General features: G+C 51.6%; 1 protein-coding gene and 1 pseudogene across 1 annotated transcript in view; one reads left to right on the top strand and one right to left on the bottom strand.

Annotated features, from left to right (window-relative positions):
• LOC110484126 (uncharacterized) overlaps window positions 1-27880 on the bottom strand; it is a 187648-nt gene that overhangs the window by 101116 nt on the left and 58652 nt on the right. Inside the window, 1 exon segment of the mRNA XM_077789898.1 lies at window positions 24429-24431. Coding sequence (XP_077646024.1) covers window positions 24429-24431 — 3 coding nt within the window.
• On the top strand, window positions 5684-6702 carry LOC144248173 (olfactory receptor 14J1-like; annotated as a pseudogene).

Genomic DNA, 27880 nt, shown 5'->3' with positions numbered 1-27880 from the left:
AACTTAAATCACTTGTCATAGCAGTAACTTCATTCACTCAGCCCATTTAGCCTGGAAAGCCCTAAACACTGAAGTTGTTCAGGTACCCAAAAATGTTCCATATAAAGAGCATTAGAAGGAGAGGAAAGAGAGAGAGACAGGAAGACAGAAGCTCCACAGAAAGACACACATGTGGCTCCCAGCTCCTGGGCTCCAGTGTGGGTGAGACACAAACCCCAGGAGAAGGCAGTCCATACCAGGGGCTGACCTTGTGCTCCTTGGTTTTAAGCCCCTGGGCCTTCGTGGGCCTCCCCCCAGCTGGGACTTCTGATATCTCAGGTGTTCAGAGCTGGGTCAGCGCTGTCCCAGCAGAGTGACTGATTGACAGCTCAGCCCAAGGTGTCTGGGGACATTGATCTCATCCAGCCTCTGACAGCGACCACGGTGACACTGGGGAACCTCATGGAGCATCATGGAGCCATGGGTCAGTTGGGACAAGGCAGGTCCAGAGACACCCTGGTGACACTGGGGAACCTCATGGAACCATGGGTCAGTTGTGACAAGGCAGGTCCAAGGACACCCTGGTGACACTGGGGAACCTCATGGAGCCATGGGTCAGTTGTGACACTTTGGGGACCTCGTGGAATCAGAGCAGACCATTGGGAAGCTCCCATGGATCCAAGGGCCCAGGGTGACACTGTGGAGCCCAGAGTGTCACGAGGAGCCATTGTGACACTGTGGGTCCCCATGGAACCAAGGGAACATGGGACAGGCTGATGCCTTAAGTTTTAGCTTCCATATTTTCCCAATTCTGTGCTGTATCAGTCTGTAACTCTGAACTTCATGCAGAGTGTCAGCAAGTTCTCTTACAGTGTAGTCAGACAAAACAATCCTTTTCCTGCCCGAGATCCAAGGACACCGCTGCAGCTTCAGGCCCAAAAAGTGAAAACAACAGCAAATTGAGGAGAGCAGACTGGGAGGGTGGGGCTGCATAACCTGAAGGTGTAATTGACAATTAACCCCAATATGGAAATGAACCAGAACTTTTAAAAGTGTGAAAACGCGTGACCTGGCGTCCATCCTGGGTGTACCCTCAGCCAGGCCCTTGTACTGCCCAGGTGAATCCTTTGAAGGCCTTTTTAATAAATCCCCACTTTACTCCTGTAACACTGTCCAGCCTCTGCTCTAGGTGGCCTCTCAAGGCATCAAGGCCTGGCTGGCTGGGCCACCTGGGGGCCACCTCTCATCTGCCTGCGAAACACTGGGACCCTGTGCTTTTCTTTCTTATGGGAAAAAAGCACCTTTCACATCCAGGCACCCATGGCCAAAGTTGGGAATCCGCCTCCAGGATTCCCTATATCCATGGATTTCTCCGAGGTGAAAGCTTCCAGGAGAGACAAGTCTGGCTGGCCTTGGTTTCCAAAGAGCTGATTCTTATCTGCCTTTGAAACACTGGGGCTTTGTGCTTTCCTTTCTGATGAAAAGAACTCTTCTTCCTGCCCAGGTGCCCATGGCCAGAACTGAGATACCACCTTCAAAATTCTGAATATCCAAGGATTTCCCCCAGATGAAAGGTCCAGGAGAGACAAGTCTGGCTCTCATGGCCTATGGTGACCACCTCTCATCTTCTTCCAAAACACCTGGGCTCCACGCTTCTCTTTCCTATGGGAAAAACCATCCATCTTGACCAGATGCCCATGGCCAAAGTTTGGAATCCTCCTCCAGAATTCCCTAGGTCCAAGGATTTCTCAGTGACAAAAGCTGCCAGGACAAACAGGTCTGAATGGCCCGGCCTCCCAGGAGCCTTCTCTCTCTGCTTCTGCCCCTGCAACACGGGGGCTCTGGGCTTTCCTTCCTATGGAAAAGAACCATCCTTCTTAACAATGCAGAAATGGCCAAAATTGGGGTTCCACCTCCCAAATTTCCTATATCCAAGGGTTTCTTTCAGACAAAAAAAATACCAGAACAGAGAGGTCTGGCTGCCCTTGGCCTCTGATGGTCACCTTTCATCTGCCCCTGAAACACCGGTGTTCCGTCCTTGCCTTCCTATGGAAAAGAACCGTCCTTCACCTCCAGGCAGCCAGGTCTGAAATTGGCATTCCACCTCTAAAATTCCCTATATCCAAGGACAAAATCTGCCAGCACCATCTGATCTGGCTGCCCTTGGCCTCTGGTGGCTGTGGCTCATCTGCCCCTGCAGCACTGGGGCTGGGTTGTTCCCTTCCTGTGGAGACCATGGTGGCACAGTGAGGACCTGGAGGAACCATGGAGTCCATTGTGACACTTTGGGGCCACGGTGACACCGTGGGGCTCCATGGAACCCAGAGACCACCATGACTCTGTGGGGCCTTGTGGAACCGTGGAGACCATTCTGACCCTTCAGGGCCTGGTGTCACCAAGGGGGCATTGTGACACCTCAGGGCCTTCTGGAAACAAGGGACCATTGGGACACTGTGGGGCTCCATGGAATGAGGGGAACAGGGAACAGGTCTGGCAGGCTTGGCCTCCCAGGGACCACTTGACAGGTCTGGCTGATCTTGGAATATCAAGGGCTGCTTCTCATCTGCCCATGAACCACTGGGGCTTCCTGCTTTCCTTGCTATGGAAAAGAACTGTCCCTCTTTTGTGACACCCATGGACAAAATTGGTACTTCCCCTAAAAAATTTCCTGTATGCAAGGGTATCTGCCAAGAAAAAAACCTGCCAGCTCTGGCTGGCCTTGGCCTCTGATGGTCGCATCTCAGTTGCCTCAGAAGCACTGGGGCTCTGTTCCTTTCTTCCTGCAGAAAAGAACTGACCCTCTTGTCCAGGAGCCATGGCAGGAACTGGAATGTGGCCACCAAAATTCCATCTATCCTTGCATTGCTCCCAGACAAAAGCTGCCAGGAAGGACAGTTCTGCCTGGCCTTGGCCTCTGGTGATATGAGCAGAATGTTTTCCTTTGCAAACACCTTGGACAGGACCCAGAGATCTCCCGAGCTGGGTTTTGCAGGCCTCAGGAACATAACCCATGTATGGAGGCTGATGTGCCTGGGCTCAGTTGTGAAGAGACTGAGGACAGATCAGGAGTGGCCTGGCAGGGCTTGAAAGGTGGATTCCGAAATGGTGGAGCTTTTCTCCATAGTGGGAATCAGGCAGGGAGAGAAATTATGCCACAAATGCAGCTGGGGAAGTCCAGACTGGACACAGGAGGAGAAAGGAATTTCCCTCCCAGGGCAGGGCTGTGGTGCAGCACGTCCCCAGCAGGAGCCTGGAGCAGCCCAAGGCTTTGTGTGGCCAGGCAGGGGCAGCAGGAGGCAGAGCTGCCAGCAAAGGAAGGACCAGCGAGGTGGGGCAGCCGGGGGTGACGACAGCCTGCAGGGACAGAGGCGCAGGGCAGGGACACCGTGGGACAGCCTGGGCTGCAGAGGGCTCAGGGATGTGCAGCAGCTGCAAGGCCCTGACAGAGCCAACCTGTGCAGCCCTTTGGCCATGGCTGCTGGCCCTGGGCCTGAGGCCACCAGGGGACAAGTGACCCTTGCAGCCTTGGGGCCTCAGTGCCTCCTTGTCCCTGCTCAGCAGCCTGGCAGGGGCCGCCCCATGGTCCTGCCCTTGGCACTGCACATCCCCACATGCCAGTGCCCATCCCGGGAAGAGCCCTGAGCAATGAGGGAGGGAGAGGATCTGCCTTGCCAGGGGCTGGGGCTCTGGCCTGGGTCCTTTGCATTCCTGAAACACATCCAGGTATGCTCAGCACCAGAGCCACCTTCCCCTTGCTTGTCCCTTGCTGTCATCTCTGCTCCAGCATTATGCTCTATTTGGGGACACTTTCTCAGTCGTGTCCCTCAGTGGGACCCATTAAAACTTCAAGAAACTTCAGTGTTTCAATCACACTTTGAGTTCTTGAGAAGTTTTTTGAGCACACTCTTTGGGAATGAGACTAATGAAAACAACAGCAGCCCCTGAGACGGTCATTAAAGTCCTTGTGCTGTGTCTCTGCAGCTGAGCTGGGCTGGGCTCCTGGCACAGAGGGTGATGCTGGTAACCAAGCAGAGCTTCAAAAGCACATTTCTCTTGCTGAGCAGCTCTTCTCCCAGCCCAGCAGGGCTGGGGCACTGCCTGCAGCCAGCCTGGGCACAGCACAGAGGCACAGAGAGCTTCAATCAGTCAGGGCTGGGAAGGGGCTGAGAAGTGTCTGGGGCAGAATCACTGCCAGCCCTTGGCACAGGAACCTCCGGCTGCAGGACAATGCAGCTGCAGCTCCTGGAGAGATCTCCTAAAGCTGGAACATCCCAATGTCCACAGATCCTGTGAGTACTGAGTATTTCTGGTGCAGGGGAGGTGAAATGCTCATGAAGCTCTGACATACTGAGGGCTTCTGATTAGTCATAGAATATTTCCAAGACAAGGATTTTGATAAAAATGTGGAAATTTCCTAAGAATTTGTAGTCAGCTGTGTACTATTGAAGAGTGGCAGGGAAAGAAGGATAAATATTAAAGGTTGATTATGAATATTGACAAGTGCATGAGACGTCTGAACTGTAACTTTTAGTGATCAGTAGGTTCACAGGAGATCCCTAATGTGCTTTCAGCCACTCTGCACATGGACAGCACCAGCAGCACCTTTGCTGGAGCCATCAGGCTCAGTCTGAGCTGTCCTTTCTCCAAGCTGCAAACAGAACCTGCCCCCAGCCAGTGCCCTGCAAACAGGCAGGGTTCTGTCAGGCCAAGGAGAGTGCACAGAGATTTGGGGTCTGGAAATGCTGGCAGGGAGAGATCAGGCACAGGGAAACACCTGCAGGAGGAAAATCTCCAGCAAGCAGAGAGAAGATCAGGGAAGGAGAGAAAAGAAAACCCAGAAATGCTGAGGCAGGGAGAGTTTAGAGATGTCCAGAGGATCCCCTCCAGTGCAGCCCCTCCCTCTGCACAAGCCCCCTCCCTCCTGTGCCCCAGCCAAGCCTCTGCCCTCAGGGCCGGGGCTCCAAGGCGTGCAGCCCCTCCTGTGCAGGCAGAGCTGCAGCAGAGCCGTGGGGCAGCTCTGCAGCCCCGGGCCCATTTCCCTCTGCAGAGCACAGGGCTGGGAGCAGCTGCCCGGCACTGGGGGCTCTGGCAGGGGGCAGAGCTGGCTCAGGGTGACACAGCTGTCCCCAGTGCCCGGCTCTGGGCAGTGCTGGCAGTGCAGCCAGGGAAGGAGCTGCACCTCCCTTCATCCAGTGCCATCAGAGGGACACTTGGAAGTGTCCCTGAGATTTCAATCCAAGCTGGGAGCTTCAATGCAGGGTGCAAACCTGTCTTAGACAATGTTTGAGTTTTAAGTTTGATGGGGAAAGACAGAGGTGTTGTGACACTGCAAATGCTCTTGGGTTTGTGAAATAAACCTGAGTCCTTAGCTCCAAATGTGGAGCTGGGCAGTGGTGGATCCATCTGCTCTCAGCAGTACCTGGTGACATTTTAGGGGACGCATGGGAAGGTGATCACCCTCAAGGTGAGAGAGATTAAAGCCCAGAGAAATCTGAACAGGTCAGACCGAGAGATCACCTCACCTCATTCTCCACTCCTCACTTTGTTTCAGAGAACTTGCTTTGTTCTCCCTGGGGGAACTAGAAATGCAGAGATTTTGATATCCAGGAATACTGTGACAAATATTGCGGACCTTATAAACAAATATATACTCTTAAATAAAAATGTGTGCTCCAGAGTCTGAGTGTGCTCCAGAAAAGAGTGAATGTCTTTGATTTTGGTTACAAGTATCTCCTCTAACCCTTCACTGTCCTTTCACCATGAGCAGGTGCCCATGTGCAGCCACAGCAAATGTCCAACAGCAGCTCCATCAGCCACTTCCTCCTGCTGGCACTGGCAGACACGCGGCAGCTGCAGCTCCTGCACTTCTGCCTCTTCCTGGGCATCTCCCTGGCTGCCCTCCTGGGCAACGGCCTCATCATCAGCGCCGTAGCCTGCGGCCACCACCTGCACACGCCCATGTTCTTCTTCCTGCTCAACCTGGCCCTCAGCGACCTGGGCTCCATCTGCACCACTGTCCCCAAAGCCATGCACAATTCCCTCTGGGACACCAGCACCATCTCCTACACAGGATGTGCTGCCCAGCTTTTTTTCTTCATGTTCTTCATCTCAGCAGACTTTTATCTCTTGACCATCATGTGCTACGACCGCTACGTGTCCATCTGCAAACCCCTGCACTACGGGACCCTCCTGGGCAGCAGAGCTTGTGCCCACATGGCAGCAGCTGCCTGGGCCAGTGCCTTTCTCTATTCACTGCTGCACACAGCCAATACATTTTCTCTGCCCCTGTGCCATGGCAATGCCCTGGACAAGTTCTTCTGTGAAATCCCCCAGATCCTCAAGCTCTCCTGCTCCAAATCCTACCTCAGGGAGCTTGGGCTCATTGCTGTTAGTGTGTGTTTGGCATTTGGTTGTTTTGTGTTCATTGTTTTCTCTTATGTGCAGATCTTCAGGGTTGTGCTGAGGATCCCCTCTGAGCAGGGACGGCACAAAGCCTTTTCCACCTGCCTCCCTCACCTGGCCGTGGTCTCTCTGTTCTTCAGTACTGGTATATTTTACTATCTGAAGCCTCCCTACATGTCCTCCCCATCCCTGGATCTGGTCCTGACAGTTCTGTACTCGGTGGTGCCTCCAGCCCTGAACCCCCTCATCTACAGCCTAAGGAACCAGGAGCTCAAGGCTGCAGTGAGGAGACTGATGACTGGATGCTTTCAGGGACATTAAACTGCTGGTCAATTTATGCAAATCACTTGTAATAAACGTCATTTTTGGTATTTCTTGTTGGTTTAGTTGTGGGGATTTTTTTCCTTTGTTTTTCTTTTTTCATATTTTCCACAATTAATGTAATTTTTTGAGCCATTTCTCATTTTGCTTTTTTCCACCTTCCCTGTGCCAGACTGTGTCAGTGAGGGGCTGCGCCCTCAGTGGCTTTAAAGTATCTAAAGGATCTCCCAGCAGAGTTTTCTGCAGAGATGCCCTTTTGTTTCCTTCTCTGGAGCTGCAGCAGCAATCTCTGTGTGCAGAGCTGGGGCAGATCAGGGCTGGCACAGCAGCTCTGCTCCTGCTGGCCACACCATTCCTGATCCAGGCCAGGAGCCATTGGCCTTCTTGGCCCCCTGGGCACACTGCTGGCTCATGTCCAGCCTGCTGTCCATCAGTCCCTGCAGGTCCCTTTCTACCTGGCTGCTGTCCAGCCCCTCTGTCCCCAGCCTGTAGCACTGCAGGGGTTGTTGTGGCCAAAGTGCAGGACCCGGCACTTGGACTTGTTAAACCTCACCTTGTTGGATTTGGGCCCTGGATCCAGCCTGTCCAGGGCCCTGTGCTGAGCCCTCCTACCCTCCAGCAGATCAACACTCACATACAGCTTGGTGTCATCTGCAAAGATGTCCTTTGTTCCAAGGGGCCCCTCAGTGTCACAAGGTCCCTTTGGTTACACCAGGCCCTGCACTGTCACACTGGTCTCCTTGGTTCCATGGGCCCCAAAATTTGACAATGGACTCCTTGGTTCCATGGGGCTCCACAGTGTCACAATGATCTCATTGGTGCCGCAGTTTCACAGTATCCCCTTGGTTCCATGGGGCCCCAGGGTGTCACAAAGGCCCCATGGTCACATGAGGTCCCACACTGTCACAATGCTGTCTGTGGTTCCACAAGTCCTTCAGTGTCACAATGGACTCCTTGTTTCCACGAGGCCCCCCAGTGTCACCATGGCCTCTCTGGTTCCACTAGGACCCAGTGTCACAGGGACTCCCTGGTCCCATTGGGCCCCAGACCACCCAATGGAGCCCTGGTTCTATGGGGCTGCACAGGGTCACCATGGTCCTCTTAGTTCCACGAGGCCCTGCAGGGTCACAATGGCCCCAGAGTGTCCCAATTATCACGGAATGACAGAATCAAATAGGCTGGAAAATACCTTTGGGATCACCAAGTCCAACCAATGCCCTAATACCGCCTTGTCACCCACACCATGCCACTGTGTGCCACTGGAGAGGGACAGTGACTCTGCCACCTGCCCCCTGGCCTGCCATTCCAATGCCCACTCACCTTTATGTGAAGAACTTCTTCCTCTTGTCCAGCCTAAACCTCCCCTGGCACAGCTGGAGGCTGTGTCTTCTTGTCCTGCCTTCCAGCAGATCCACACTCACACCCAGCTTGGTGTCACCTGCAAATTTGGGGATGGTGGGCTCGATCCCCTCCCCCAGATCATCAGTGAAGATGTTAAACAGGACTGGGCCCAACACAGATCCCTGGGGACAGCGCCAGGGACTGGACACCAGCTGGGTGCAGCACCATCCCCACCCCTCTTTGGGCCCAGCCTCCAGCCAGCTCTTCCATCTCCCAGCCAGGAGGGAACCTGCCCAAGCCGTGGGCTGCAGCTTTTCCAGGGAATGCTGTCAGAGACAGTGTCCAAGGCTCTGCTGAAGTCCAGATGGACACATCCACAGCCTTTCCCACATCCACAGGTGGGTCACCTGGTTATAAAAGGAGATCAGGGTGCTCAGGCAGGACCTGCCCCTCTTAAATCCACGCTGGCTGGCTCTGACCCCTCGGCCATCCTGTGGGTGCCCTGTGGTGAAGAGAGCCTGACAGAGGAATGGTTGTACAACAGGGGACATGATACTGTAAAATTAATCCAAATAGGGAGGGCTACGTGACTGCTGCAAAGTTCGCATGGCCCTGAAGAATAGATGATGTGCAGAAAGCAGGATATTGAAATTGCTTGGTATGTAGAAGTAGATAGAGAAGAACAAAGGGGGTACTAAGCTGTTCTAACTGCAAGGCCAGCTGGACAGGCATGTATCGATCATAACGATACTTTTAAGATAATAGTACAAGTCACATAGCAACCAATCATGAGCTTGGCTTTTGCAATATGTATGAGCTAATTAACGAACATATATAAACTGTGTAATCTGTCACAATAAACTGAGACTTGATGATCATGATAGCATGAGTCTTGTCTCCCGCGGCATTCCCTCTAACAACTGGCGCCCGAAAGCAGGGACCTGATCCGAGCCTAAGGCGAGAGAGGTGCTGCGTTGGGGTTCGGGTCCTGCAGCTGGAAGGACGGCGAAAATAAAGAGAAGAGGCGAAACGCTCTGCTCCGCGCCCTGAGTGACCGTAGAGGCGGGCTCAGCCGATCCGTGCTGCCGAAGCCTGAAGGAGCCAGCAACGGTACCGACGTAATCATGGAAAGGCAAGCAGCATATGATTTATTTAGTGCTTCTCTTATAAAAAGGCAGATTAGGGGGATTGACTTAGATAAGGATCTCCCTTCACTATTGCATCATGCTGAGTCTTACGGCTTTTTCGTTAACCCCCATAGTGTTCATAAACTTTCAGAATGGAGAAGATATAGGGATAAGTTGTGGGAATTAGTGTTAGATGAGGATAAACCGGGCAAGAAAATGAGTAAACTTTGGAGAGTGGTTGATAACGAATTGTTAATGTGTCAGGCAGAAAAGAGGGCGGTGGAAGTGATACGGACAGCTCTGGAGAAAAATAAGGAATGTGAACCCTCGCTTCTCTCTAGTGAGCCAAACCCTCCGGTTCTCACAAATTTTCCCATTCCCATCTCTGCTTCTGAAATGCCTGTACCTCCCATAGACACTAGTAGCATTGAGATGCTGGAAATTGAGATCCAAATTACTTTATGCAACGGGACTGGGATCCCAAATTCACTTTTTGTGAACGGGGATCAGGTAGAACGGAGCGGGCGCGGGGCCAGGCAGAGCGGGGCCGGCCAGCACCGAGCCGGAGGCGAGCCCGGGGCGGAGCGGACATCAGCCGAGAGACGGAAGGCTCCTTGCTGCCGAGCAGCAGCGCAAGGGGGGAGAGGGGCGTTCCTGGGGCTCAGCCGCGCTGGAGCCGGAGCAGGCGGGTCGCGGCCGTGGCGGGGGTGTCTCTTCTCCCATCCACAAGGTGACACAACAAGGACGGGAGCGAGGCGGCGCCGCCCCTCATCTCCCCGCAGCGCCCAGCAATGGCGCCGGAGATGGCGGCACAGTCCTGGTTGCCATGGCAGCGACAACGCCGAGAGCAGCAGCGCCACCGGTGGCGGGATCGCAACACTACAGCAAAAATTTCAACAGCATCTTCCCAATTTCTTACAAGAGTCAGAGACGTAATGAAAAAGTACAGCAGGACCGAGTGTTTTCCAAGATACCAAGAAGGATGAACATTATGTGAATCAATGTTATTTCAAATATGATATGGATAAAAATCACTGTATAAAGATAGAAATGTTAGTAATGATTTAATTACCAAAAATGTCTCTGCAAACAAAGAGTTGAGAAAATGTCATCTGATGGAATTTTAGTATTGAGTTTATAATCTCTGTCTTTGGGTTTTTATAGATAATAATATAAGTAATAATGATTTTTAAGTTTTATAGATAATACGATAAATAGTGATTGTTAAGTTTTTGTAAGTAATGATAAGTAGTGATTGTTACTAATGTTATATGAGTGCTTTAAAAGGATTGTCTTAAACTATTTTAAACATTTCTTGTTAATAGGTTGATCATAAAATGCGAGTTGTCTGATTTTTGTGATAAGAATTATTATTAAGGTATTAAGGTATTAAGGTGTTGTTATAGTATTTACAGTCAGTTTTCATATGTTTTATTGTCTCTTTAGGTGATTAATTACAAGATGTTTTTTCAGGATCCTGTGTTTTTGATTTTTTAACTACTCATGTGTTTTCTTTATCCAATCTTTTATGCAGCTGCAATTCATCTTCCTTTAAAAATTCATTATCCAAATTTTAATTCAAAATTTCAGACTTCAAATTTTCAGATTTCTGAAGAAAGGGTTTGTTGTATTTAGAGAATTTTTGTCTTGAAAGAGACTTTAAACAGGTTCAATTATTTAATAGTTTGATAAATTTTTAATAATAAGGTTTTTTACTTATAACTGTTATTTCTAGGACTTTTGTTTTATAATGTGTTAAAACATATCCTCCAATTAGAGTTTGAGCTCTGGCCAAGCTCTGGCTCTACGTGGATGGTGTGATTGACCCAGGTGTTTTCTGCATCAAAAAGTATTCAAGTCCTTTTGGCTTAACAATTTGACCATGTAGAGCAGCTGAGCCTCAAAGAGAGTTTTGGAGAAACATGATCCGGACATGTTTTATCCAAATCTCTGTTGTTTTAAGGTTTATCAGCTGCTGCAGACTCTGGGATGACAATTTGATAGTGTAGCATTTGGTAACTGTGATTTTATATGTAATGTTAATAGTGTATTATCTGATTGATTTTTATTTGTTGTTAGTTTCTTTACTATATGCATTGTTTTGTTCTTGATGTTTTTTCATGTTTATAACAAAGATGTTGATATTTCCATTTCTTCATGCAAATTTTAGGAAACAGAATTGAGAGAGGACCCTCCAGTCCCTGTGGGGGGTGTTGAGTTTGTTTGTGTTTTAGCAGGTGCAGAATCTAGATAGATTTCAGTGAAGAATGTTAAACTTATCAATTTCAAGAGAACACTAATCTCTCCACAAGTAAATCAGAGGATGCACAGCAAAAGTGGATTGTGCAAAGATTTGTGTTTCACCCACAGAAGATTGTAGGCTTTTAAGTTTTTTCATAAGTGTGTTTTTAATTATGTTATAGACTTTTTTTACTAAGTTTTAATGAGTTTTAGTAATGCCTGTGATTTTTCTGTTCATTTTACCATTGCTTTTCAATGGCAAAAGAAAAAGAGGGACAATCAATTAGATAATCAAAAGCATAACATTAAGTTTATCATAAATATAGTTTGTATTTAGAATTAAGTTTGTTCCTTTCATGTTAAACAGAACAATCAAAACCATGAGAAATATGAAGTGGGGTGCACTTCTGTAATACTAACCTCATTTTTCACCCCACGAGTTGCTTCAGTGCAAGCTCTCACACAATTAAAAATCCTAGCCTACTGGACAGAAAAATAAATTAATATTTCATCTAAAATGTTAAGTGAGCTTGCCACAAATATAGGTAGTATCTGTCATGCAGTTCTGCAAAACAGAACAGCTGCCACTAATTTACTTCTTCTAGCCCAAGGTCATAGTTGTGAAGAATTTGAAGTAATGTGCTGTATGAACTTATCTGATCACGCTACATCTATCCATAAGCAAATACGAAAATTGACCGAGCTAACTCAACAGTTAAAGGTAGAAGATAGATTAGGTTTAAAAAGATAGCTAAAAGGATTTGGGATCGGACCATAGTTAAGAGACATTATCAAATATGGCATAATAGTTCTAAGCATAATTGTGATACTTTTGTTTGTTTTGCCCTGTGTGTTTGGCAAGGCTTGATGCAGCAGCTTTTGCAGAAAATGCTGAATGCACACCTTCTTGTACAAAAGGAAAACGGGGGAGATGAAGAGAGCCTGACAGAGGAATGGTTGTACAACAGGGGACATGATACTGTAAAATTAATCCAAATAGGGAGGGCTACGTGACTGCTGCAAAGTTCGCATGGCCCTGAAGAATAGATGATGTGCAGAAAGCAGGATATTGAAATTGCTTGGTATGTAGAAGTAGATAGAGAAGAACAAAGGGGGTACTAAGCTGTTCTAACTGCAAGGCCAGCTGGACAGGCATGTATCGATCATAACGATACTTTTAAGATAATAGTACAAGTCACATAGCAACCAATCATGAGCTTGGCTTTTGCAATATGTATGAGCTAATTAACGAACATATATAAACTGTGTAATCTGTCACAATAAACTGAGACTTGATGATCATGATAGCATGAGTCTTGTCTCCCGCGGCATTCCCTCTAACACTGTGGTGGCTCTCAGGGTGATCTGTTCCATAACCTTGCCGGGCACCAAGGTCAGGCTGACAGGCCTGGAGCTCCTCACATCCTCCTTCCAGCCCTTCTTGGGGATGGGCTCACACTGGCACCTCCAGTGCTCTGGGACCTTCCTGGTGAGCCAGGACTGATGGTAAATGATGGGGAGCAGCTTGGGGAGCTCATCCCCCAGCTCCCTCATCCCCCTAGGATGGATCCCATCCCATCCCATCCACCTGTGAGCATCTGAGTGGCTCAGCAGGTCAGCAGCTGCTTCCTCCTGGATTACAGGGGCCCGTTCTGCTCCCTGTGCCCATCTACCAGCTCAGGAGAACTCTTGTCCTGAGGACAACCTGTCCAAATATTGAAAACTGAGACAAACAAGGTCTTAAGTAGCTCAACCTTTTCCTTATCTTTAGTTACTCTATTTTCCAATGCATCCAAAAAAGGGTAGAGGTTCTCCTTATTCCACGTTTTCTTATTAATTTATTCATAGACACACTTTTTATTATTTTTCACAGAAGTGGCCAGGTTAATCTCTTATTGAGATTTTACCTCTTTCCTTTATTTTCCTGCATGACCTAACAACATTCTTAAACAATTCCTAAGCTGCCTGATCTTCTGTCATAAGTTATTGCACCTTCTTCCTTCCCTTGAGTTCCCACAAAAGCTCCATGGGCAACCAGGACAGTAATTTTTCTCACCACCTCATCTTTTGCCACACCAGGACAGGCTGCTCCTTCCCCCTTAAGATTACTGTCTTGAACTGTGTCCATCCTCCCTGGACCCCTTGGTTTTTAAGGGCTGTTTCCCATTAAAAAAATCAGTACCTGATTTGGTACTCCCCAAATCTGCATCCTAAGTAGGCCAAAGTCTGCCCTTCCTAATTCCAGTGTGGAAGTTTTGTTGCTGCCCCTCCTTCTTTCACAGATCATTGAAAACTTGATTATTTTATGGTCACTGTTCCCCAGGCAGCCTCCAACCCCCACATCTGCCACCAGCCCTTCTCTGTTTGTGAGCAGCAGCAGACAGAGCTTTCCTTGGGAGTGGAGTGTTACCAAAAATTCGCTAAAACAGAAAACTCCTTAACACCAGTGTAGCATTAAGAAGCAGCATTCTTTATTCAGGGGGATGCACGGGGGATAGCTCCTCCCAAAGCCAAGCATGCTGAGTACAGGAAAGTTTCTGTTCATATTCTGGATTTTGCACATTATTCATTGATTGTGCTGGACTAAACACACATCTGATAATAATTTCCCCAAAATCATGAACATATTTCCCCTCCCCTTTACCCATGCTCGCTTCTGTCCTGGGGATCTCTCTGGTGGTCCGTGGTGGTCGTGGACTCCAATGTTCCCGTGGGCCTGGCTGAGCTGGCAGGACACTGAGGCTGGTGAACTTCCAGTTCCCCTTCTCCCACAATGGGCATTGTGTGGTTTCCATAGGCCCGGGGTTTTGGAGAACAAGCTCCAGGTGTCAGCTCACCTGGTGGAGACAATTTATCGTCTCGTAACATGAGGTCACAGAGTGGGCTATGACATCCCATGAGTGATCTATGCCAGAATGGTCCATGACATCACAGAGTGGTTAATGTGATGTCATCAAGAAGTTATGACATCATAGGCCATCTCTGTGACATCACAGAGCAGGCTTTGACATCACAGGACAGAGCTTTGAAATTGCAGAGCAGACCGTGACATCACAGAGTTGGCTGTGACATCAGAGACCAGCTGTGTGACATTACAGAATGGTCTGTGACATCTCAGAGAGGCTGTGTGACATCCCAGAGGGGCTGTGTGACATCCCAGAGGGGCTGTGTGACATCCCAGGAGGGCTCTGTGAGGTCACTGGGTTGGTCATTCCACCCCAGCTCCCCCTCACAGTTTCTCCCAACAAGTCCAATGCTGTTCATGCCCAGCAGGGTCCCTGTCCCCTGGTATCCCCCCGGTCCCCCTGGAGCCACAGCCTCCACCAAAGGATGTTCCACAGGATCCACCCCAGAGCCTGACATGGGGAAAAGGGGCCAGGGCTGTGTGACCAGGACATCAAGGACATGGATTATCCAGGTCCCTGTGGCCTGGGTTGGGTTCCCCAGGGCAGGAAAGATGTCTGGCAGCTGGAGCAGGCTTAGAGAAGGGCCTCCAAGGTGGGGCTGGAGCCCTTGGGCTGTGAGCAAAGGCTGAGGGAGCTGGGCTTGTCCAGCCCAGAGCAGGGAAGGCTGAGGGGCTCCTCATCCCAGCCTGGCAGTCCCAGCAAGGAGGGGATGGAGAACACAGAGCCAGGCTCTTCACCAGGGGCCTGGATAATCAGCCAGGCCAGGAGGAGATGAAATGAGTCAGGCTGATTTCAGCATTTCCTCAACACCAAAAGCAGCCTGACCTCCCTTCTCCATCCACCACTGACAGCTTTGCACATCAGGAATTGTTTGAGATGTTTTTCCCCCACTTCAGGATGAGCACCCTAATACAAGAACCTAACTGTGTTTATATCTATCACAGAACCATGTTTGTCTGAAATTCATTCTAGCATGAAAATCACGTGTGGATGGTGGACTCATCAGACACTGCTGGGACGTAGCACATAGCTCAGGGAAGAGCGTGATTGTTATTAAATTGTGTCCTGTTCATCTATGGTCCTTTGGCCATGGAGAGAAACTTTCTGTGCCTCTGAGTCTCACCAGTTCCTGACCCCCAAAGGACACAAACCTGATGAGTTGTGGTTCCCACTCCAGTGGTGGCACTTCCACCTCCCTCCATCCCCAGAGCAGAGCTCCCTTGTCCCAGAAAGTCCCTGGCAATTCAGGGATGAAGGAAACAGGACAGGCTGTGGGGATCAGGGGCAGGGCACGGCCAGGGATTTGGGGTGGTTGTGAGCCCAGGGCAGGACCCGGCCCTTGGCCTTGGTGAACCTCATCCCATTGTCCTGGGCCCATGGCTCCAGCCTGTCCAGATCCCTCTGCAGAGCTTCCTGCCCTCCAGCACAGCCACACTTCCATCCAGCCTGGGCTCACCTGGAACTGACTGAGGGTGCCCTCGATGGCCTCGTCCAGATCAACAAAAAAGAGATTTCACTGACCTGGCCCCAGTCCTGAGCCCTGGGGACACCCCTGGATGTGACTCCATTCCTCAGCTGCTCCATTCCCAGAGCAGCCTGGGCTGAGCAGAGCTGTGGGGCCAGAGCCGGCTGGGCTGTGCTGGGGAGAGGCCCTTGGTGCTGCCCAGAGCTCAGGGCAGCTGGCAGAGCTGGCAGGGAGCTGGGCTGGGCTGGGAGAGCCTGGCACAGGAACCATCAGTGTCCATCTCAGCCTGGCTGAGCGGGCAGGGGCAGGACTCAGCCCAGGCCTTGTGGGGCAGGGCCAGCGCCTGGGCAGGCATTGAAAACAGGCAGAGCCCGAGAGAGGAGGCTGCTCTGTGCCCTTGGGGCATGGACAGAGCAGGGAGGGGCCCAGGACATTTGTCAGCGCCAGCCTGTGTCTGTGCCAGCCCTGGGCAGCCCTGGCTGCTGAGCCCAGCTCTGCCCTGGGCTGAGTTTGGCTGTGGCCCAGCTCCATCCTCCTGCGGGGCTCAGGGCCTGTTCCCGGCCATGGCCAGCCCTGGCCGCCTCTCTGCTGGCCCCGAGGCCGGCAGAGCCCGGGCAGGGCTGTCTGTGCAGCCCCACAGGTGCCACGGGCTCGGCAGGAGCTGGCAGAGGCTGCCCAGCAGGGGGGCCATGGGGCACAGAGCCCCAAGGCTGCCCAGGGCCCCACGGCACAGGGGCCGTTCCCAGCCGCAATGCTCCTGTCCTGGGCTGGGCTGCACAGGGGCTGTGGCACCATGGCTGGGCCAGCACAGGGCCACAGAGGGGCCACGCAGCCGCTGCCGGGGCTGGCAGCAAGGCCGGGCACAGACAAGGAATTGCTGAGCATGGCCTGCACTGGCCAGGGCTGCCTGTGCCAAGGCAGAGCTCAGCTGCCCTTGGGGCTGCAGGAACACTCAGGAGCCCAAAAAGCCTCCATGGCTGTGCTGGAGACCAAGGCTGGAGCAGGGAAATGCAGGGATGCTGTGCCATGGGTAGAGCATGGAATTCCAGCACACACCTCAGCTCTCTGATGGTCCCGGCACCGTGCTGGGCCCTGTTCCAGACTGGAGCAGAGCAGATGTTGATGGCACAGGAGCCCTGCGGGTCTGGCAGGGACCTGCAGCTTGCAAGGTGCTCTGCTCTCCCTCAGCTCCTCTCTGAGAGATCCAATCCCAACTCGGCACCTCAGGGTGTGGAGTTGCGTTTTTGCCCATTTCCCCTTTCTTTTTAAACAAAAAAAGGAGGAGATGTGGAGTTGCATTATTTGTATGTTTTATTATCCCTGTATTATGTATTGGTTTATTCCTTCCGTGTGCAACTTGGTTTATCCCCAGTTTTCCCGCCTTGTCCTCCCTTCCCGCCTTCCCAGTATCTATCCATCACCCTGAAAGAGGCATTTTACCCCCCCCGGGTGCCTTGTCTGTCACTCGGTGCCCCTTCCCATCCATCCAGAAGCTTCTACTCAGGGCACCGGGTGATTGGGCGAGGACCTGGGGCTCCCCCCATATCCTTCCCCCATTGGACCCCACCATATCCCCCCATCCCGGAGCCACCCCCTATCCCTATCCCCATTGATCGTTGGATACCCCTCCCTTACAGTTTATAAGCCAGTGCAAGCACCTTGTGCTCGTTCCTGTTGGCTGGCACCGTTCTAGGACATTTGGCCCCGTTGGGCTACAATAAACTCGGACTTAGCCCCCAGCAGGATCCGCTCTTCATTTACCACCGCGAGGCGTGCTAGCGCTGCCCGGAACCCACAAAGGCACTCTCCAAACCCCAGCTGGGAGCGGCGGAGGGTGCCTCCATCGCCCACTCTCGCCCCAGGCTGAGAGCTAGCCGGGGCGGAGGAAAAGGGAACCGGGGCGAGAGCGCAGCAGCTGGGCACAAGTGTCACTGCCTGTTCATGGGCACACAGCTGATGTCTGCCTGGAAAGGAGCACAGGTGTTATTACTCGTACATTTCACTTTATAGAAGGACAGTTTTATTATCTGTGTCATTTAAGAAACACAAAAGTTTTCTCTCCAGGAACACGGATTTCCTGGGAGGGTACTGATGAGAAAAGGACAAGAAATACTGATCTTCCATCTTCTTGTGTCCCTAATATTCTGTTTATTACATCATCTCCCTCTTCCTTCAGGGGTTTCCAGCTCTCCTGTTGAAATTGCCATGTCTAACAACATCTCTTCACTTGACCAGCTGGATCTATGTTCTTCCTTTTGCTCCCAAATTTCCTCCTCTAGGTGCTCTCTGGTCATTCAAGAGCCTCTCAACTGACTGGTTTCATGATTTGAGATTTAGGGAGTTGCCCAATCTTTCTGAAGTTGAAATAAATTTCACATTAGTCAACCACTTACTTAGATTTCTATCTATCACATAATTGCCTTTTCTTATGTCTTTGTATAAAACTGTTTATCTACAGAAATCACTTTGGTGTGGGGGACATGTCAGATGCAGCTGGGATATCACAGAGAGCTGAGGGAGGAGCTGTGATGGTTATTAAACTGTTCCAATGTTCAACTCCTGTTTGTTGGCAAGAAACCTTTCTGTGCCTCTGAGTGTCACCATCCCTGAGCCCAAAGGACACAAACCTGATGAGTTGTGGTTCCCACTGCAGGGGTTGCACTTGGACCTTGACTCTGCACAGGAGAGCTCTTCATCCACTTTCCCTCTTTTCCTCCCTCTGGCCATGGAGGGAGCTCCTGACTTCAGCCTGTGACTCGTGTGTGCAAAGAGCAAATCTGGGAAGAATTGGGGCAGGGAGGGTTTGGGGGGACCTTGGGATCTGTGCTGGGCACAGAAGGTGTTTTCCATTGCTCTGAGACTGTCTGCTGTGCACAGTGGATTTAATAGCCAGCAGAGGAATGACTTTTGCATTGGATGGAGTTGTGCCTTCCCTTGGCTTTGTTGGCTGGCAAGAAATGAACATCTCTCTGTGTCTGGGGCAGCTTCTTCTCCAAAGAAAGCAGGTGGGAGTTGGAGCCCAGGAGCTGAAACCTGCAGGTGCAGCCTGGGCTGGAGGGAGCTCAGATTTGCACAAGGCTGCTCTGAGTGCCAGGGCTGGGATGGGGGAAATGGTGGGGTGGGGGTAGGGACAGTCTTATGGATTGTCAGCCATAAAGTGTCTTGATTTTCGTATCTATTCAAACTGCATGAGGAGGTACTTGGATTCAGTGTCAGCTAGAGATTGCATATAACAATGTATTAACTAAAAAATCAAAATGGGACCTAAAAAATGGTTTCTCACTCCCTGTGTAAATAAAAGTCATTTATTTCAACTACACTAATGGAATCTGCCTAACCAACCACAAAGGATTTGAAAGCTTAAATCAAATTATTCCCAGAGGCTTGTCTTGTTAAGGTGTTCTGAATGTTAATGTGCCCTGGGGCACTGAATTCCTGCACTGAACAGCTGAAGGCTGAAGAAGCCTCTGGAGCAGTAAAATTCAGCAGCAGCCTCCAAGTTGCTGAGGATGTCAGCAGCCCCCACTGAGGCCATCCCTGCCCAGAGACCCTGGGGGAGTGGGCAGACAAGGAGAGCGTCCCTGGGGCTGGGGCAGCAGAACTCAGAGGCACCAGCGGCTCCAGCTGGGACATGGAGTGTGGGATGGGGCTGTGAAAGCCCTGCCTGGGCTGTGCCAAGCAGGACACACAAGCCCTGACCCCCATCCACTAAAAAACTCTCTCGAGGAGACATTTAAATGGAGTGACAATAATTTGTGTCCTCTGAGTTGGATGCACTGGAGCAATACTATCAAGATTTTCTCAGGAGCTCAAAACAAACACCAAAGCAGCCTTTACTGGCAACTTTAGGAAATCAGAGAAACTTTGGCAAAAGTTTTAAAATTATATTCAGTGTACAAAAGATAGTTTTCAATGCATTAACTTGGCTCTTTCAACTTCACAATCTCTAAGCCTGTTCAATTCTAAGTTAATCTACATCTGCAAGAGGACTGAAATAGAACAAGATAGACAGAGAAAGACAAAAAAGATACAGAGAAGCACACACACAGCTACCAACTCCTGGATTCCAGCAATGTTCAGATGGAAATTCCAAAAGGAGGTAGGGTGAAGACATGTGCTTGCCTTGTGGTCAGCCTTAAATACCCCTTGGTGTTCCTGGGCCTTCCCCCAGGTGGGACTTGGGGTCATTTGGTCACTCAGGAGCTGGGCTGGGGCTCCAGAGGTGGCTGTGCAGCATTGCCTGTGCTGTGCCAGGGACTGGCAGACACTGCTGGGCTGGGATAGAGGCTCTGGGAGGATTGGGGTTCCAGGGCAGGGCAAGGGTGGACCTGCCCTTTCCTCCCTCACACATGAAATTTTTCCAGCCAACAATCTCCTCCAGTCTGTCACAATCTGCACTTGGAGGTGAAATTCCAATTCTGGCCATGACCACCTGCAGGAGAGGGACTGTTCTTTTCCATAGGAAGGAAAGCATAGAGCCCCAGTGCATAGGAAGTCAGGTGAGAGCCTCATTAGGCTAAGGCCAGCCAGACTTGGCAGGAATGGCAGATTTTGTCTGGAGGCAGCCTTTAGATATAGGGAACTTTGGAGCCAGAATCCAAATTTTGCCCATGGGCACCTGGAGAAGCAGGAGAGTTCTTCCCCATAGGAGGGAAAGCATGGAGCCTTCCCCAGTCTTTCGTGGACAGATAAGCAGTGACCCTTAAGAAATGACTGCCAGCCAGATATATCCTGGCAATATTCCCATAGTAACAATCCCTGGATATAAGGAAATAGAGATGAAATCTGAATTCTGGTCATGTGTGCCTAGAGGAGAAGAAGAGTTCTTTTCCATAGGAAGGAAAGCCCTGAGCCCCAGTGCTTCAATAGCAGATAAGAAGAAACCCTCAAAATGCCAAGATCAGATTTTAGGCAGCCCCTGCCATGCCAAACCAGCCAGACCTGTCCTAAGTTCCCTTTGTTCCATGAGACCCTCAAGTGTCACAATGGTCTCCATGGTTCCTTGAGGCCCCGCAATGACATGTGACTCCTCTGTTCCATAAGGCCACAATGTCACAATGGACCTTTGGGCCCTGGGCGTTTGTGGTGTCACAATGGTTTCCTTTGGCTCCACAGGGTCACAATGGAACACTGATGACACGAGGCTCTGCAGTGTCACAATGGACCTTTGGTTCCCTGCAGCCCTGCAGTGCCACAAAGGCCTCTTGGTTTCACGAGGCCCCACAGTGTCACAATGGTCCTCTTGGTTCTGTGGGGACCCCCAGGGTCACAATGGTCTCACTGGTGCCATGAGGCCTCTGGGGCCTCATAGTGTCCCAATGGTCTCCATGATCCCATGAGTCCCCTCAGTGTCACAATGGAATCCTTGGTTCCATGGTGCCCCACAGTGTCACAATGGCCCCTTGGTTCAATGAGGCTGTGAAGTCTCTTAATGGCGTCTCCAAGACACCATGAGGCCTTGCAATGTCACAATGGACCTTTGGCTCCCTGGGGTCTCGCCTTGTCACAATGGACCCTTGGTCCCATGACACCCCAAAGGGTCATAATGGTGTCCATGGTTCCATGACGCCCTACAGTGTCACAATGGTCCCTTGGTTCCATGGTACCCCACAGTGTCACAATGGTCCCTTGGTCTCACAGGCCCCACAGTGTCACAATGGTCCCTTGGTTCCATGGTTCCTGTGCTGGTGCATTCCCCCCTCCCCTTCTCAGGCCGCCCTGCCAGATGAGAAATGCTCGCTGGCCTCGGCCTTGGCCAGCAGCCCCTGGGCTCAGCTCCTCTGGAGCTCAGCACAAACACGCTCTTCTCCAGGCACTGCTGCTGCCCAGCCAGCTCCTGGCTGCTTTAGGAGCAGCCCTGGGAACTGTTTGTGTTCCCTCGGTGGCACAACATCCCTGTTCTCACCCTGCCAAAGAAAGCTGCTGGTGCCAAGTGCGGCCAGGGTGAAACATGGCTGGGACTGCAGCCCCTCTCTTGGAGCCCGACAAACAGCGCTCCAAAAGGAGCCCTTGGAGCTCTCCTGGGCCAGCGACTCCCTCTGAGTGAGGCCTCTCCGAGCCGGGAACTCTCCCGTTTGCTGCACTCGGGGATCCCCAACAACGAGGGAGCCTGGGCCGATCCCCCCACTCCTCCAGGCTCAACCCTTCCCTGCTGGGGAGATGCCAAAGCATCCTCAGGGAGCATTTCCCTGCCCTCAGGGGAATTTCTCACAGGTGCCTTGCACTGACTCTCTGTGTCTGTGTGCACACAGGAGTGCCTGTGCTGGGGAAATGTGGCAGAAATGCTGCTCCCTGAGGGCTCTGAGTGCCTTGGATAGCTGAGCCAGTCAGGCCTGTAAGTGAGGTTAAATTACAAGGTCTAAGTGAAGTTAAATGCTTCTAAGAGTTGTTGTTTTGCTAAATTGTTATGTTTAATATAAGTTATAGGCTGAGTTAAATACTGTTAAATGTTATTCCTCTGTTAAATTGCTAAGTTGTAGGTTATAAGTTAGGTTAAATACTGTTAAGCTCTTCTCTTTTGCTAAACTGTGACTGTGAAACTATCATTTAAGGTTTAGATGTAAGTTAAGTCCTGTTAAGTTGGAGCTCTGTTAAGCTTTTAGACCGTATTCCTTTTATCCTTGCTCTCACTGCCCTTCTGTCACACACACACACACACACACACACACACACACACAGTTCTCCTTTCGTTCCTGGTTTGATTGCCTGGATTTTGTTTGGTTTTGTTGTTGTTTTTTTTCTTTGCTGTGCCTGAAGTGTCCAATGAGGAGCAGAGTGACTTGCCAAGGAACTTTGTGCTGCTGTCACTTTATTATTAAATCTGGTTTTTGCTGGGGATTTTTTCAGCGCTCTCAAACCCTCATTGGTCACAGGGTGAAGGAGGCCTGGCCCAGGCTCTGGCCCTGGGGGACACGGTGTCTAAGTTCGACAAGACAGGAATCTGCGAAGGAGGGCAAAGCCTCCTGTGCAATGGAGAACGGCAAACCCCCCTCCCTCTGAATTACCAGGATCTTTAAATTAAAAGGCTCTCAGGCAAAGATGTGGGAATGGGAGTAACAATTCTTTACTAGGAGAAAACTAGACAACAATTTAAAAAGGCAAATGCAATCGGTACAAACAAAACCAGTGAGAAAGTCCAGAACCTGAGGAGTCGGGGTGCCCGTAGCAGTTCTGCTGGGACAATTGCTCCCCTTGCAATGGTTGATGAGTTGCAGCTGAAGTGGTGATCTTTAGAAGGGTATAGTTTTCCTCTGAAGATCTGGTGGCAGTGGGGCCGGTCTTCCTCTGCGCCGGGGTTGCCTCTGAGCTCCGCTGCCGTCGCCTCAGCGCGCTCCGGCTGCTTCGCTGCGAGAGCCACCGAAGAGAGCTGCTTCTCTGGGAATCCCGCGAAGAGAGAGAGCTGCCTCTCTCCCCAAAAGCTACCCCTTTTAAACAATAATAGAGTGCTTGGCTTCCCCCTCTGGGTGGGACCCCTCACAATGGGATAGTGTTACATTTACCAGCCCGGCAGTGAGTCAGTCAATAGTGTATAAACAAACCATTGCCTCTACGGGGCAAACCATTGTCTCTGAGAGAGATAACAAAAACCTGTCCAACCGGTTTGCCTTCAACAGATGGCAAATGGAATACAAGCTTATCTTACAACCCAGGACACACGGGGACGCTGCCAGGGGGTCCCTGTCCCCCTGCCCTACCCCCCATGGCTCCAGACCCCGTCCCCGTGTCAGGCTCTGGGGTCGATCTCGTGGAACATCCTCTGGGGGAGGCTGCGGCACCGAGGGTGGGGGGACCCGGGGGGACAGGGGACCCACTGTGCACGGGCAGCATTGGACTTCTCTGGGGGAACTGGGAGGGGGAATGGGGCAGAGTGACCTCCCCAGTGACCTCACACAGCCCCTGTGATGTCACACAGCCATCTCTGTGATGTCACCTTGTGATGCCATTCAGCAATGCTGTGATGTCACAGAAGACTGTGATGTCACAAAGTCACCCTGTGAAGTCACAGTCTTTTCTGTGCTGTCACAACCTGCTCTATGATGTTACACAGCCACCTGGTGATGTCACAACCCTCTCTCTGATGCCACAGAGCCACCCTCTATGATGGCAGAGGCCTCTATGGCCTCAACCTATTCTGTGACATCACAGCCAGGTTTGTCATGTCACAATTGCCTCAGTGATGTCACAAAACCCTCAAGGTCTCAGTTACATTGAAACATTGAAGTTTCTTGAACTTTGAAGAGATCCCTGTGAGGGGCATGTCTGAGAAAGTGTCCCCAGGTTACAGGTACAGCAGAACACTGCATGCACTGATGACAGATGGGGACAAGCAAGGGAAAGCCCCTCTTAGGCTGGGTGCAGCCAGCTCTGCAGGCACAGCAGGTCCCAGGTGAGTGAGGACAGACAGGATGGGCTGGGGCAATGTGGAGCAAGGTTGTCCATGCTGGGCCAGAGCTCAGGGCACAGCTTCTCTGAGCAGGCCAGAGCTCCTGAGGGGAGACCCTGGGTCAATATCACTCACAGAATGCTGCAGTCGCCTCTGATCTAAAGAGAAATGTAAGAAAATACACCCTTTAAAACAGGAATGCGTATTTCATACAAGCACATTGAAATCTTTCTCCACAACTGGAATAGGAAAACTTTAATGACCCTCTCAGGGCTTTGGTGTTGTTTACATCAGACTCAGTCCCTGAGAGTATCTTCAAAAAACTTCTCAATAACTCAAAGTTAAATTAAAACTCCAAAGTTTCTTGAAGTTTTAATGTGTCCCACTGAGGGACAGGACTGAGAAAGTGTCCCCAGGTTCCAGGTACAGCAGAACACTGGAGGCAGTGATGACAGCAGGGCACAAGCAAGGGAAAGGTGTCTCTGGTGCTGAGCAAACCTGGATGTGTTTCAGGAATGCAAAGGGCCCAGGCCGGAGCCCCAGCCCCTGGCAAGGCAGATCCTGTCCCTCCCTCATTGCTCAGGGCTCTTCCCGGGATGGGCACTGGCATGTGGGGATGTGCAGTGCCAAGGGCAGGACCATGGGGCGGCCCCTGCCAGGCTGCTGAGCAGGGACAAGGAGGCACTGAGGCCCCAGGGCTGCAAGGGTCACTTGTCCCCTGGTGGCCTCAGGCCCAGGGCCAGCAGCCACGGCCAAAGGGCTGCACAGGTTGGCTCTGTCAGGGCCTTGCAGCTGCTGCACATCCCTGAGCCCTCTGCAGCCCAGGCTGTCCCACGGTGTCCCTGCCCTGCGCCTCTGTCCCTGCAGGCTGTCGTCACCCCCGGCTGCCCCACCTCGCTGGCCCTTCCTTTGCTGGCAGCTCTGCCTCCTGCTGCCCCTGCCTGGACACACAAAGCCTTGGGCTGATACCAAAAGGGTTTATTCCATTTTTACCTTGCCTGGGAACTTTTAACACAGGAACAGGGTGTGCAGGAGCTGCTTTTCCAGCAAGGACAGTTGGAAGTGTAGAAGACATCTGGCTCAAGGGTGCAGTGATAGAAGAAGCAAGGACTGAACCTGGGAACTTGGGGTGGGTTTTATGGCAATGGGTAAATTGTAATACACGTTTAGTGACTGTGTATAAGCAACACACTGGCAGAGTTATGTGTCCACATGAGGTTAGGAGTTATCCCTCACTAGACCTCAGGCCTGAATAAATGATCCCCTCTTAAATAGCAAATTAGTGTTAAGGAGTCTTGTTCTGATATTTCAGAGATTTGGTGGCCATGGGGCCTCACAGAACCCAGGAGTCAGCTGTGACTCTGTGCAAACTCCTGGAACAAAGGGTCCATGGTGACACAGCGGAACCCCATGGAACCCAAATCCATTTTGGCACCCTGGGGCCACATTGAACCAATGGTCCATTGTGACACCACGGATCCAAGGAGACCATTGTGACCCTGAGAAACCTCTTGGAACCAAGGGGCCATTCTGACACAGCAAGGCCTCGTGGAACCACAGGTCCATGGTGACACTGCAAGATCACACGGAACCAAGGTGGCCATGGAACCAAGGTTCTGCCATGGAACCTCATGGAACAAAGGGACCATGGTGACACTGTGGAACCAGGGAGACTGTTTTTGGCAGTAGGAAAGCTCATGGAACCCCAAGTCCATTGTGACACAGCGAGGCCTCATGGACCCAAAGGACCATTGTTAAACTGTGTGGCCTCCTGGAACCATGAGCCATTGTGACACAGCGTGGCACCTCATGGAGCCAAGAGTCCATTGTGACACTGTGGGGCCCTGTGGAACCAAGGAGAGCACAGTGACTTTGTGGGGCCTCATGGAACAATGGAGACTGTTCTGACGCTTTGGGATTCACTGGAACCAAGGGGCCATGAGAGCATGGCAGGGCCTCATGGAATCAAGGGGACTGCCGTGAACACTGTGGGTCTCCGTGGGATGAAGGGTCCAATGGAACCATTGTGTCACCATTGTGTCACTCTGGGGCATCCTGGAACCAAAGGTCCATTGTGACCCAGCAGGGCCTCATGGAAGCATGGAGACCATTTCTACATTTTGAGGCCTTGTGAAACCAAAGGGCCTCTGTGGGACTTCAGAGCCTCGTGGGGCCAAGGGGACCATCGTGACACTGTGGGGCTCAGTGACACCAATGGTCTGTTGTCACACTGCCAGGCCTTAGGTGTGGGTTCTCTGCTTGTTTTTACTACCTGTGTCGTGGTCGGGATTGAAGGTACTTGAGAAGATAGTTGGTGTTCAAACTCAGGTGCTGATTGTTTCTCATCAGTGTTGCAGCCTCACAACTGTGAGTTCTGCAGTCTTTCATTAGCAAGTCACAAAACGGCCAAATATCTCTTGTTAGAAGGTCTTTTAAAACTACCCAACCAAGGAATGACACCTAAATTATTTTCCCTTTTAACCCAATAACTGATCCCTCGAAGCCAGCAGTGAGGACTTTTCTGTCCAATCACAAAATATCACCCAAACCCATGAAGAAGGAGGTAAGAAGAAGGTAAATAAGAAGAACCTGTCTCCACCCTAAAACCACAAACACTGCTGTCCTTCCCAGGAGCTGTTCTTCAGCTGCCTCAGGAGGGCCTTTTGGCCTCTGGAGCCACACTCTGGCTCATTATTAGCACTGCTGGATGCAAACCCTTTATCTCCACCAACAGCAGTGATTTGAGGTGGATCTCCTTTTTTCCCAATTGTTTTAAACACTGACAATATCAATAATTGTGCTACCCTGTCATGGGTTTGGATAATCCAATCTTGTTCACTATTGTTTAACCAAATTACTTCAATTTGTCCTTGATAATCTGCATCAGTTCCTCCTTCCGTGACGGGAGCACTGGCGCGGGGAGGCGGGCGCTGCCGAGGGGAGCCGCGCGCTGATTGGTCGGTCCGGCACGGGGCGCGCCGCTATTGGCTGGGGAGCCGGCGCGAGGCGGAGGCGGGAAACTGTGAGGGGAGCGGGGCTGAGGAGGAGCTGAGGAGGGGCTGGGGGGGTTTGGGGCGGGTCTGGGGAGAAATTGGGGATTTTGGGGGGATTGACGGGAAATAGGGGGTGTGCGGTGGGTTTGGGGGGAATGAGGGGTCTGAGGGGGCTTTGGTGGGTCTGAGGGGGTTTAGGGAGCTCAGGGGGGAGCTTGAGAGCGTCTGGAGCGTTCTCAGGTGGGTGTAGGGGGAACTGAGGGGAATTGGATTGTGAGAGGAGCTGGGAGGTTCCCGGCAGCGCCGGGAGAGCCCAAAGCCCCGCGGCAGTGCCGCATCCCGGCCGGAGCTGCCCCGGGAGCCCCGCGGGGCCGGGGCCGGGGCCGGGATGCGCCGTCCCAGCGGATCCAGCGCGCCCGGCCGGGCTCGGCCAGCGCGGCCCAGGGCAGGGAGCGCTGGTGGGGCGGGAGCGGGAGCGGAGCGCGAACGGGACCAGCGCAGAGCCAAGGGGGGAGAGGCCCCGGCCCCACAGAGAGCGGGGCCGGAGCGCGGGGCCGGGCGGGGATGGCTCGGCGATTGTCCCGGGCGATTCGGGCACTCGCAGCGATCTCTGCGGGATTCTTGGGCTGCTCCTGGGAGGTTTGGCTGGGATTTTGAGGGAAGTTTTCGTGGGGATTTTTTGGGTGGATTTCCTCGCACTTCGGGTGGGATGTGATAGGACT

Source organism: Lonchura striata, chromosome 39, assembly GCF_046129695.1.
Source record: "Lonchura striata isolate bLonStr1 chromosome 39, bLonStr1.mat, whole genome shotgun sequence".
NCBI lineage: Eukaryota > Metazoa > Chordata > Aves > Passeriformes > Estrildidae > Lonchura > Lonchura striata.
The sequence above is the reverse complement of the archived record's forward strand: the minus strand, read 5'-3'. Positions and strand labels throughout refer to the sequence as shown.